Genomic DNA, 13,611 nt, shown 5'->3' with positions numbered 1-13,611 from the left:
CTTATCCTCAATTGTGTGCGCCGTAGGATTCATTTAGCTACATTCTGATCGCGGAAATTAAAAACAGATTCTTACCTTTCACCTTCCATCTCCTCCGATACAATGGGAAGTACCTTGTAAAATAAACAAATATCACACATCTTACAAGTACATTGCAAGTAATACTATTAAACTACACACAGGGATTAAAAGAGAGAAACAAGTTGTAATTAGGATCGCCAGTTTATAAAAGGTCTTATTTTCTGAACTAAACATTACTTTTTTCATTACTAAGTGTTACATATAACCACATGTAAAATATACATAAAACAGATCAGAAAAATGGCTACACTCATTTAATAAGGGCCATATGAGGCAGCTTCTATGCTCGATACAAAATATAATATAGAAAAAAACGGAAACCTAAGTAACTATATGAACACTGGACTCAAGAAAAATGCTTAAAAATGGTTATGGTTCCGAAACAGCAATTTTTATTCTTTGTAATAAATTTCTATAACGTTTTGCAAGTCGGAGGGCTGACTTTTTTCCACATCATATACACTGTTTTGTCGTGCACCTCAATAGATGACATCACGAGGAGAGTTTATTCACCCAGGACTATAACTATACCATATATACAAACAAACACACACACACACACACACACACACGAAAAGCTAATCCTTGCTGTGGTATTTCTGATGTTGGCTGTGTGAGTTTAGGATTACACCTCCTCACTAATGATATAATGGTGCTTACATGTGCGGTCCGCTGGAGATTAGCAAAATGCACATCTGGGATAAACAGGACAGGCTGGGTGTCATGGTCTTGCATGGGCTTAAAGATGGTGATGTCTGTTCTCTTGTGGGATGGGAGCAGAGGTCCTTTAACATCAGCAACTGCAGAACACAAGGACGGAAGGTTCTAGTTAATGGGCAGCCAAGTTTTATTACATCCAAAGTCAGATTCATACCGGTTTTGAAGTGTGAGCCTGTTGATAAAGTAAAGTGGCAATCCAAGAATTGTATTGATTTTTTCTACCCAGGATTGAAGCAGAGGGTCTCCGGGGCTAAACTCCATTAATTTCAGCTCCGGAACCCCTTGCTTCAGTCCTTGGATTGCTCCTTTAAAAGCCTGTATCATTTCTTTTAAAATTATTTTTCTTCATTTACAGATTACTGATAAAATGGGTTTTTATTTTAGTCGTTCTCCGTAGCAAAAAAAAAAAAAAAAGGGGAGTACGAAGGGGATTATACTCATTTTTATTTTTACATCAGCTCCACAAAAAAAATACACGTGGAGCTTTTTGTTTTATACACATTTTTTTCAAAAGTTTTTTTTACAACCTGAAGATCACCTCGACCCAATTGGAAGCTGCACAGTGATGCAAAGTATATTATTGGTACTATTGTGCTTACCTTTGAAGCGTTGAAAGCAGCATATGCACTTTGTACAATATAAGTGTATACACACACACACACTAAAGAATATCACTTGTGAGCACCTTCACATGTCTCAGACAGGTCTGCACACCTGCCTATCAACCATTATCACCTAGCATACAGTGCTCCCACTGCAGCAAGGGATTCTGGTAAATGACATGCAAATGAGCACACAATGTGTCACCTTTTGCCTGGAATATCACCATACACAAGGAGCCCATTTAAGCTGATGCATCACCGTTCACACAGCTTTTAAACACAGCATGGGACTAGCAAAGCAAGTCAAACCACTCACAGACATGTTTCAACCTTGATGGGTATCATCAGTGTGAGGTTGGTTTATACTTGCTTTGCAAAATTTCTAGGCTGGGCACACACACCACTGATTTTTCCACCTTGTAAAGCCTGACCTAGTCTGAAAATTGTATATGTACAGATGTAGTAAGATTAACTGTCCCCGGCATAGTGGACGAACAAGCAAAGGTCTGCAGCACTGGGGAGAGTGTCTGCCGCAATGGAGATGTGGAAGTCCATGCTTCTAAATGCAGCGCTGATCCCTTGGTGCAATCACTGCTGTAGTCACAAGACCGCGGCCCCAAATACAGTAAGCTTTGCTACATCTGTAGGTACACATAGGTATGTGAGGTTTAGTTTGTTCCCCTGTCCAGGGGTTACCCTGAAGCTTTAATCTGCTGCATTAAGCATCTGGGCTCTGCATTTTGAGACTGTGTGGAGGCCTTAAGGAAAACACCAACACCGAGTGGGTGAAAATAGCGTCAACCAAACAATGTCCAGCAGAAGCCAAACCAATTCTTCAGCCAGTTTACAGGCTTTTGTTACTGCCAATTTGGCTTCTGTATGCGTCAGTGTGAATCCACACACAAACAATGCACTAGACATACACATATCCTGTAAGTGAGAGGATTTCTGATGCTTGAATCATTTTTTTTTTTAACTGAAAAGTATTAAATCAAATCAGAGAGCTGGGGTCAGTATACTTGCCTTTTCTCTTGCTCTGCTTGCGTTCTTCATCCCTTATTTTACGCTCTGCCCCCTGTAACAATTTATAAATATAAAATGCATGTGAGAAGAAAAAAAAAAAACATATAAAAAAGGTACAGAAAAACAAACCGTTTCATGTATGACTGTAAATCTTTAAGAGATTTGTTTTTAACCCTTGTGGCCGTCTGGGAACATCATATGGGTCAACAGTCTAGGGGCCCTTATGATGTCAATTTTTGCTCATCGTTCAAGGGGAGAGCACGTGCACTGCTCTGATGAGTGGAATGGAAGTCAAAGGGGCAACATTTCCATTGCATCATTGGATTCCTGCCTGCGACCACGAGATCGCTACCCAGAGTGATCCCCGTGGAATGGCGGCAGGTCTTCTGGTATCAAATGGACAAACCAAGACATTTTACCAAAAAAAAAAAAAAAAAAAAATATGGACATGTATTTTCATGATCGATCACATTATAGAAGGGTTGCAGGCATGTACTGAACCAACACGTTTTGGTATTCAAGATCAAAAACTTAACCACTAGACCACCAACTACAGCTGAACCCCGTTATAACGCGGTGCTGGCTGAGTGTCCACATAATGAGACCGCGTTATAACCAGAATCGCGAACGTTGCGATTTGACTATATTATCTAACTTATTTTCTACTGCTCAGTACTGTGCAGTATAAGTTGAGTTTGATAATAGAGTAAATGACATCACACAAATCCTATGATGTAGGGGGTAGAGAATCACTACTAGTGTATGAAGCATGGGTTCGATACCTGCATGGTATGGTAAAATTATTATTTTAATTATAATGTATAATTTATAAATTATTTTTATTTTTATAAATTATTATAAAAAATACTAATTTATAAATTATAACCTATTTGTTAAAAAAAAAAAAACACTTAGAGATGTTTTTAAATCGGGAGCCACGCTCAGACCACGTTATATGCGGATCCGCGTTGTAGCAGATCACGCTATAACGGGGTTGAGCTGTACTACTGAGTAGACCATAAAACAGAGCTAAGGATTTGTCATTCAAATTTATACAAAATCAGTACAAATAAGCCAAGAAACCCTAACATTCATCTGTCTTCAACAGCCTTTGTAAGAATGTAAAATCAACATCAGATTGATCATTTTTTAAGCACAATATAGAAATACACATTTATCTTTTAAAAGAAGGTTGTTCAGGTTTTTTTACTCTCGGATAAAATAGCCAACTTGGAAACGGACTATTTCAATTCCCCCAAAAAAACATTAAACTGTAATTAATGCCCACCAAGTGACACATCCACATATTGTGTGGAGATTAAAGGACATGTTTATAACAAAATATGGATCAATATGGATATGGGCAAGTGATCACTTGCAACCACCTTCCATATTATCATTAGTACTACTGTGTGAGTGCAACAATATAGGGAACACTTTGTTTGACCCCATCTGGAATCCATATTTTGTTATAAGCATGTCTCATTTCCCTTATACACCTCCAGGTATGTACTACCATTTTTAGATATTGATATTAAGGTTGGGCAGTCGGGAGTCATTATAAAATGGAGATTAAAGGATTAATATAATATTGGTCTACCAATGTATGTAAAGTGATTGGTTTATGAAACGGACCACATTCCAAAAAGAATGTAGTGACTATTATCAGCATAGGGCTCATCATTTTAGTCCAAGAGTCAAACTATGTCTGTTCCAAAAGATATTTACATAACATCTGGATTCCGTGTGTACACACACACACACACACACACACACACACACACACACACACATCGAATTCCAAATGACAGGCTGGAAAAATTATCAGCATTGGACACCCACTTTCTAGTGCCATTTGTGAGAATTTAAATCTACTGCATTTAGCTATCCACACATGCGTATCTCCCGGAGACGCAAGACAGACGTCAGCAGAATTACAATCACAAAGCCGATTTCATACTGCTGCTCTAGCTGCCGTCGTGTTGGCTTCCTGTCTGGGGTTAAGCAGAACGTAACACAGGAGTATTCAACAGCCCCCAAAGCAAGCATTGTGAGTCATATACACAGTTTATCCCTTTGCTGTGCTGTAGGGTCTTGCACCATATAGCAGAAGCATGCATTGCAATCACCATGAGCGGAAAAAGGGATGATTTAGAAGATGTTTGGGGAAAGTAAACCATGAAAACCGCCTTCTATTGATCTTGGTTTCTAGCAATCGTACATATTTACACAGTATATAATGTAGAGTAGACAGCACATAAATTAGCAAATCAAAATAAAAAAATCTTTTGTAGGTGCAAGGGAACAAGGAGGAACCCTATTTTCTCCCCATAAAATGTGAAAAAGAAAGAAGTTCCCAGTACTCAATAAGTTTTATTATTGACTGCTGGGAACTGCTTTCTTTTTGTACATACTGTATAGCTCAACCCCGTTATAACGCGATCCGTTACAACGCGGATCCGCTTTTAACGCGGTGCAAGCGTGGCTCCCAATTTTCGTATTTATGAATACTTTACAACACGATTATTGGTGTCTTAAATACTTTATTGTACAATGCATACAATTGTACATTATTTAGAACGCGATCCGCTTATATCGCGATGTGATTCTTTGGACCCCAAGCACAGCGTTATAAGGGGGTTGAGCTGTATTTACATATATTCAGCCTATATTTGCTGCGGTGTCACTGGGATCATTTCCTTTGCCTGTCAGTGCATCAACAAAATAGGAAGGACTGTTCCTAGGACTGTAAATACTTTACCCGATGCACTCAGCATCCTCTTTCAGTCTAAGGTCACTGTACAAACATGTTTGGCACATTCAGGTTAGCTGAGGTAGCAGAATGTCCTCATAACATGACACAGCATTTCTGTTGGTCAATGGACACAAACTATCTATAATTAGATATCCCAGTGAAACCCACAGCTCTTTCAAGCGTACGGAGTAAAGGTCTGCATTTCAGCTGTAATATTAAAAGTCTCAACTTTTTTTTTTTTTTTTTATCATTAATGCTGAAGCTGCCTACAACAGTCATTGAACAACAAATTCATACCGGCTCAACTTGCAAAAAAGCTGCACTTTTTAACATTAAAAAAAAAAAAGGGTTTTTTTTTTTTTTTTTTTAATTATTATTATTATTATTAATAAAAAAAATTTACTGCCTGGAAAACTACAAACACCCTTATTTAAAAAAAAAAATTATAATAATAAAAAAAACCTTTAATGCAACAAATGAGTAATTTCATTTTAGAAAGTGTAAACTTTCTCTCCCATGTTTACACCAAATTATTTCAATATAAAAATCAGCTACTTCTACCTTTCCCCCCCCATTTTTTTATTAGAGAACTTACAATCATCATGTACATGTTATACATTTCAGTTTTACATGGAGAAGCACGCTTATTAACAATACACGTGTAATTACAGAAGCAAAATAACACGTAAGTTTCCCGTCTGTTTATTATTTGTATTATTAACATAATTTTGTGAAGAACAAACTTGTTGAATATTGCCAACCAAATAACATAAACACTTTACTCCTGTTAAGTCACCTGCGTTTACCCAACGTCTGCTCTCATGACACCGTCACCCGGTGCTATGGTGGCGGTCAATGGTCTTGTCTGGTCTCCTCGTCTCTTAGATCCCTGTTTAAGATAGTTCTATCTTTTCTGGACAGTTAAAGTCAGTCCTGGTTTTTACACCATGACCCTGTAGCATTCTGGGGGTTGTAGTCCAGCTCTTCATATTTAGAAAAGCAAGAATACTCATTTTTAGGGATAGGTAGTGCAAAACAGGCTGGAAAACACATTTTACATTTAGTTGAAAAGTATGTCTCATTTCCATTGGTGCCCCAGCTTAATACTTCCGCTTTAACACCCAGAAATATGCCACAGTTTTCCTCCGTGCTGCTCATTCTGGAACCTACCTTGTCACAGAAGACTTTGATCTGGCAACAGGCCCTATGGACAGGCTTGTTACTTCGGTTGTTGTAGCTGTACGTATCAATCTGAATGTTCAGTGGCAGCCCCTTCACTCCTTTCTGGGAAGAAAAGTCTGTGCTCAGGCAGTTCACAGATATGAATACCTGATAAAGTGAAAGGGAAACAGTCAATGCCTTTATTCATATCGTGATTCAAACTAGTCGTAGAGTGTAAAAAAAAATCCATTATAACAGTATTTTGTGTTTGCTTCATAAATAAAAATCTACACTTGAACATTCTGCTGTGTATAGCACACACACACACACACACACACACACACACACACACACACACACACACACACACACACACACACGTTACTAGAGCCTCATTTCGTACAGCTGGATTTTGTACATTTAAATAATTTGTAGTGCCCAGACAATGACTTGCTCTAGGTATGAAGATGCCGCTTGCAGAGTCGCGGACCAACTCCCACCAACATTAGAGATCAGCATCTGTGCCACTAAATATATAATCCTCCAGCACACGCCTAGTCTTTAAACATATTATTTTGGTTTCAAGTTAAAAGGCACTACAATTTGGTATTATCCATCCTCGTACCATAACAGCTGAAGGAACTTAAGAGACTTAATGGATTATAATACCTTCCATTTGTGAGTAAGTTTCTGGTAAAATTGGTGCTGGGGTTTTCTTTTTAATTATCTTTAAAAGGAACAGGTGTTTGGTTACTTTGCTTCAAAGCTGCCGCTATATTTATTATGCGCTGACCGCCCAATCACAAAACAGAGTAATGAATGAAGCCCACAAAAACAAACACTTGTATGGTGGGCAACACTCTGATTACCTTTATTAACATAAACAAAAATAATCAAAAAACAAACAAGCAGATGTCCCCTCTCTCATATTCAAGTGCTTTCCACTAAAGCACAACGTTAGACAGCATTACGAGGAAGGAAAGCTGGTCGCAGACTGGGCTCGTGACCGTCTGGTAGCGACCTCAGATGGTTCTGTCCACCCTCCACTACCGAGTACTTGCACCAAACTGGAAGTCCCATGTACGTGACTTTACACTACCAGGGTTTCTTTCACACCTTTTATAGAACATCGGTAATCTTATGGTGTTCTTATACATTTTTATTATCAGTACCTTTTAAGATTTAATTCTTTTACTACATTTATTATTCCAGACTGACATCACATTTTTAGGTGTAGAAATTAATCTCAAGACAGATTTATATATACATACACATGATGACTGTTTTATTTCTATATATTATTTTGTATATAAATCATTATTGTTCCAAGAGCGCATGGTCTGTCTTTTCTTTCTTAATTTAATAATACAGAAACTGCATCACAATATTGTTGTTTAAGGATACATTTGCATTTATTACAGCTCAACACTGGACCAATGTGAACGTAGATAATTTCATTGATTCTATTAAAAGCAGCAATACTACTTTCCAACTCTTCTTTTTTCCATATTTGTGTATGTAAAGCTTGTGACAATGTATAATTCTACATTCTTACCTAAGCTGACAATCGTTTGATGCTTCTGTTATAAATCTGTCAAAATCCTGATTGTGTGCCCAACATAATGACCACCTTTCAGTTTCAATCCTTCAGTCAGTGTAACTCAGCAGCTACAATGTATCCTTATATTACTACAGAACATTATCTATTGTTACAGTTTGCAGCTAAAACTGCTGGGAACATTTGCAACAAATAATTCTAAACAGGAAAGTGTTGCAAATACAGTATCTTGCCCTGCTTGGAGGTGGGCTGAACCTGCTATAGAAATCAAACCATGCTTTAAAACTTATTTAAAAATGGCATTCAGAGTTGAATAAAAAAAAACAGAAACAAAAAAACACAACAACAAACAACCAACACTTATCCAATACTACAGAACCGAATAATAGGAATAAATAAAAAAAAAAAAACACCATAAGATGTTACACGTTCATGCTCTGTCTAACCACTAAATTTAATCAACTATACCAAAATTATTATTTCTACTAATCAACTCTTTGACATTGCAAATACTCTCAAGAGGGAGCGCAAAAAATAATAATATATCTGACTGTTGACCATAGGAAACATCCACTACAAATATACATAAAAGATTTGTATTTTAGCGTCCTGTGGTAGCTCGGACATGTGACCTCCAGTTCGGAATTGGAGGGCGGATGCTGGCGAGTACTCGCACTCACAGACGACATAGTAGCGAGGGAGAACCATATGAGGCCCAAACCGGATGGTCACCAGCACCAGCCCGCTCCAAGTTACCTACCTACCTCTGCATGCAGTCTAACTTCGTGCTGAAGCGGAAAGCACTTCAATATGTGAGGGGACATCTGCTAGTGTTTGATTAATTTTGTTATATTAATACACCATAGAAATGGTTGTGTGATCCTCCATCTTTCTAGTGCCTTTAAAAATCTACAAGAGTCAGCGGAGACCAACCGTAAGGAGCGCAGCACCGAGCACCCAAGTCATGCCCTATTTATATAGCAAATGTATTGGACATTCCTGCATAATGATGATATATTCGGGGTGCTTTGCTGAGTGCAGTAGATACTTTATACAGATCTACTGCAGGAAGCTGTCACACTTTCAAGTGGTAGAGCTTGTAGAGTTCAAAAAGTATTAGGATGCCACCTAGTGGTCAATCACTAGAAAACATTTACACATGAAGTTTACCATTTAAAAATGTGAAAAAAAACTACAGCACTATCAACACGAAATATGAAATATAGCCAAGACTAATTTTCTCCTTCAAGGAATGTCCTCTGAATCGTGAAGTTATTTACAATTAGAGATTAAAATACATGTATACTCATTTTTACCCATCTAGCTCAGGGGCGGCCAACTCTAGTCCTCAAGAGCTACCAACACGTCAGGTTTTTAGGATATCCCTGCTTCAGCACAGGTGGCTCAATGAGTGGCTCCATCTTTGACTGTGCCACCTGTGCTGAAGCAGGGATATCCTGAAAACCTGATGTGTTGGTAGCTCTTAAAGACTGGAGCTGGACACACCTGATCCAGCTTTTCTGGAACCTGGAAGCCACTGGAGGAAATGTTTTTCTGAAGATGGTCTCATCTACTACAAAACGTATCGTCTTGTGACCCTGGTCAGTGATAGAGGTGTTCAAGCTGCTAATCTTGTATAGTGCAGCTTGGACAACTCCCACTATAGCCCCCTGCTCTCCCCTACCATACTACCTCTACTCACACACCTCTCCACCTTTAGGAGAAAAAAGTGATGTTGAATGACATTTGAAGTCCTTCGTTTTGAATGGGACACAAAGTATTGTTTCTCGTGTAAACGCTGGAAATCTACACGATGGGCTTCTTCAGCATTACGGGTCATATTTATTAAGCCGTGCCGTGCCAGAAGATACTCTGCAGCATAAGAAGAGCCATTCAAGTGATTGGGCTGCAAGGTGTCTTACGTCATCGCACTGTTTAGTAGATACTAAAGCTCTCCTACTAGTGACAACATAAAGTTGCTCTGTGTTGCATAACACCCCACCCCGTGGAACATCTTGTTCCAAGACGCACAATAAGACTACTTGATTGCTTTCCAAAGTGAATCAACTGACCTATCTAAAGTGATAGAGCACATTCGGACCCATAGTCCCCAAGCTGTCCTCTACTGTAAGACAGCTTCTGGTGCCAAAGACACCTTACCACTCATGCAATCGAAATTGGCTGCAAGGCGTCTTTTGTGCCGAAAGTCATCTTATGGAAGACTCCTCCTACGTAAATATGACCCTCTCTCACTCAAAGTAGGTTCCGTCCGTAACGGTAGCCATGTTTGGTGGAAGTCCTACGTTAAGCCAATAACAGATGTCATTTATGCGGCAAATAAAATCAGCAGTAACTCAAAATCTGAAGATTTTTGTTTTGCTTTCAAGAAGTAGAAAGACCGGTTACGGGGCTGTCTGGAAGTGACATTTACAGGTAACCAGCCATTGGCCTGCTTAGGCCCAGCCCTAAAATAACAAGCCTCAAAGCATCTTCAGCTCGTTTAGCAAGATTCCTTCTTCAATGTGCCACAAAAAGAAAAGAACAGTTCCTCATTCTTGTATTTTGTATTGAAACAGATTTATTTCCTTCAGCGGGTTCATTAAAAATCGGCTTAAAGCGCCAATGTAACAAAAACAAAATATACCTACCTAGAATATGAAAGGACTGATATTGTGCAACCTTTCCCTCCCATCACTTACTTGCAGAGTTATTTTGGGGGGAATTTATGGGAGCCGAGTAACAGTAGCCTTTTTTTTTTTTTAGAAGTCTACAAGAAATCCCATGTAGTTATAATAAAATTGTTAGGAATGAGGCTGGAAAACGAACTGTGATAAATGCTTTTTCTAACACAATTCTTTATTTAAAGTGGAATTATTCATGGTAGTTTTGCTTGGGGTCTCCAGCACTTTTTACTCCCTACAAAATGACCACAGATTGCTTGTGATCTAACATTTTATAGTCCTTATACTCAATATTATAGTTAGGACTTGTAGATTTCAACTTCTTAGGATAGAAGTGAGATTTTGGTTTTCTGGCCCAAAAAACAAGGACATTCAAATGGAAAAGTACTGACTGCAAAGTCATGGGAACCGTTCGGTTATAGGAAGAAAAGGAAAAAACACGAGACTGGCTCAATAAGTGAAATTTGTGAATGTGATTGACAAGTCTGAATATTATCCATCTGCTGATGGCTTTTCTCTCTAGTTTGCATCGAGTGTCAAATGGAAAACTGGCACTCAATAAGTTAACAAAAAGGAGTTACCGGGAATCGGCATCTACTGTAGAAAAAAAAAATAGTAAGTTCATCATTTGACTTCAGGGCAGTTTCTGCAGAATTCTAGATGGGCTTTGTGCAAAATATAGAATGAGGGAGATGTATTCCACGGACATACAGCAACAAGGAAGAAAGAGGTCACATTTCATTCACGTGAATGGAAGGCAAAAAAACAAACAACATTAATCACGTGTATCAATGGTAACGTAAAATGAGAGACACACACACACACACACACACAGTGTTTCTTTGATCCAATAGCAACATATTTTTTTTCTTTTTTGTTAAAGAGGCAAATACTCAACTGTTTACCTTAAAAACACTCAAAATAGGAAGTATTGCATTTTTTTTAAATGACCTTTTTTTGCAGGCACCTACGTAAACAGAGGGGTTAGAAAAGCCAGCTCACTTGTGACCATTTCATACCCTTCCTTTAAAAAACGTGGCATTAAAAACAGAAAGTTTCTTCACATTAAAGCAGAAAGTACCAATACATAACCAGACTTATAAAGCACCATACACTTTCTAGGTCTTAAACCACGCATGGATTTGCTATTAAACAGATATGGACAATGGGTGACACATCCATGGAACACGTGTTACCGGTTCGACGGCTTCTCGCGTATTCTCCCGCCCTTCCCCTGTGCATGCCGACACACATGTTGACACCGTGCCCCTCCCATCCCATTTCTAAATGTGAACTGCATACCTACCCCTTTCATGCAACAAAAACAGGCAACGCCTTATTTTAAAATTGGGGTGTTTCATCATTGCGGCATCACTTTAAATATATATTCAGAGCCACAGTATCAAGCCAACAATGTGAACATGAAGCAATAAGTAGCTGGTGATAAACCTATGCATAAATAAACAAACGTTAACTCCTGCTCTGCAAGAAGAGGTGAGGTGCCAGAAATGCAGTGTTGCCAGCTCCTCCGACGGCAAAAGGGGTTAAGGAGACCGAAAAACCCCTGGAATATGTTTTGGATGTGTACGTGCCAAGGTTATTACTGCTTTTATTTCTTCCGTTGCTCATTTTTCTAAACGCCTCTCGAAACCATTTACCAAGAAGTGTCACTAAACAGGTCACCCAGATTTCCGATAGCAACGCACAAGGAGTTGCGATTAAGGGATCATGCGAGACCTTCCCTAGCATTTGTTTCGTGAGGTTTTATAGACAGGTCATCTCTTGTTGATTTTCTATGGAGTCTCAAATTATTTGGTGACCATCTCACAGAAACTTGGCATAGGCAGTCTCGAAAACTTCAATAAAGTCCCACGCAAGTCAAAAAAAAAATCAGGGCTTTTGGTCCAGAATTCGAAACATCACTGATTACTGTACATATCCTTGTACTGTAGGCTGACTTCTGTGCTATTATCTTTCTGAAGAGGACTTAAAACTTTAGTCTTGGTTAGCCTGAATAGCTTACTGCTTCTTTGAGAGCAAGTTACAGGTTCGTAACTAAGCAAGCATAGGATGCCGCAGCAATTTCCAAGTTGCAGTGATCAAAGTGAAGCTACAGAGCAATCCTCAGAAAATTCATTAAAAATTGAGGCGATTCTTAAAAGTACCAATAAAAATTTTTTTTTTTTAAAATTCCATCATCTATTTTCAGAATAGAAACTAAAATAAAGCAGATTTAATCTAAATCAACGAGATAACGAAGCGAATCAAAGTTTGCATCGGTAAAAGGTGCAGTTTACCCTTGTTTTGGGTCGATTTAAAAATGGCCTCTCACTGTGTTGCAACACAGTCTAGCAACAAAGGGGTTAAAACGAGCCCACACAACAAGCTTTGCTCGCTGTACAACACAGGGGAGAAACACAAGACTGAAAGCAGGTGCTCCCGATCTGAAGAATCTCAGAAACCGGTGGCATTGTACCAATATTTGATCCATAGTATATACATTTGTGTTCCTTCCCCCCCCACCCCCATTAACTGAAATGATGGGAAAACAAACAACAATCTAAACTGTGTTTGCTTATGAAGTCTCCCAGACATTCAGCCTGTAAAGCTCCTTAAAAAGCAAGGCGCAGGTCCGTTCACATCAGCTGCCAATCACCAATTGTGAGTCTTTTGCGGCCAGCAGAGCAAGTGCAACAATTCATCTGGGGGAGAAAGGAAGGTGGCTCCTTTTCAGGCCTACAAGTCTGAATCCCACAGGTCCTTTTATCTGGTCTATTGTGAGCAGCGATTCCTGCCAGGCCCATTCGATGTCATCTTCATGCATGGAGGAGTGAAACTGTACGTTTAGCTGCTGTGTACATAACCAACTTCAAATAAAAAGTATTCTTTATTAGATCTCAGACAAATGATTTCTATGTGAAACCTTTGCTGTGCAGTGAAACTTTCCCTCCCCCTGTATGAGGCAGATATGTATATGCGTGAGCAGGGTGTTTACCAGCGCTTGCTAAGGCAAGGCACCGGTTTATTAGA

General features: G+C 38.9%; 1 protein-coding gene across 2 annotated transcripts in view; it reads right to left on the bottom strand.

Moving 5' to 3' along the window:
* The window catches only part of GRHL1 (grainyhead like transcription factor 1), a 49,528-nt gene that overhangs the window by 10,452 nt on the left and 25,465 nt on the right, over positions 1-13,611 (bottom strand). For both annotated transcript variants that reach the window (XM_075598346.1, XM_075598347.1), the window contains exons 9-12: positions 6,352-6,510; positions 2,427-2,478; positions 742-881; positions 76-113 (exon numbers count right to left, since the gene is read on the bottom strand). In XM_075598346.1, coding sequence (XP_075454461.1) covers positions 76-113; positions 742-881; positions 2,427-2,478; positions 6,352-6,510 — 389 coding nt within the window. The remainder of the gene's footprint in view (positions 1-75; positions 114-741; positions 882-2,426; positions 2,479-6,351; positions 6,511-13,611) is intronic.

Source organism: Ascaphus truei, chromosome 4 (assembly GCF_040206685.1).
Source record: "Ascaphus truei isolate aAscTru1 chromosome 4, aAscTru1.hap1, whole genome shotgun sequence".
Lineage (NCBI taxonomy): Eukaryota > Metazoa > Chordata > Amphibia > Anura > Ascaphidae > Ascaphus > Ascaphus truei.
Note: the sequence above shows the minus strand (reverse complement) of the source record. Positions and strands in the feature narration are given on the sequence as shown.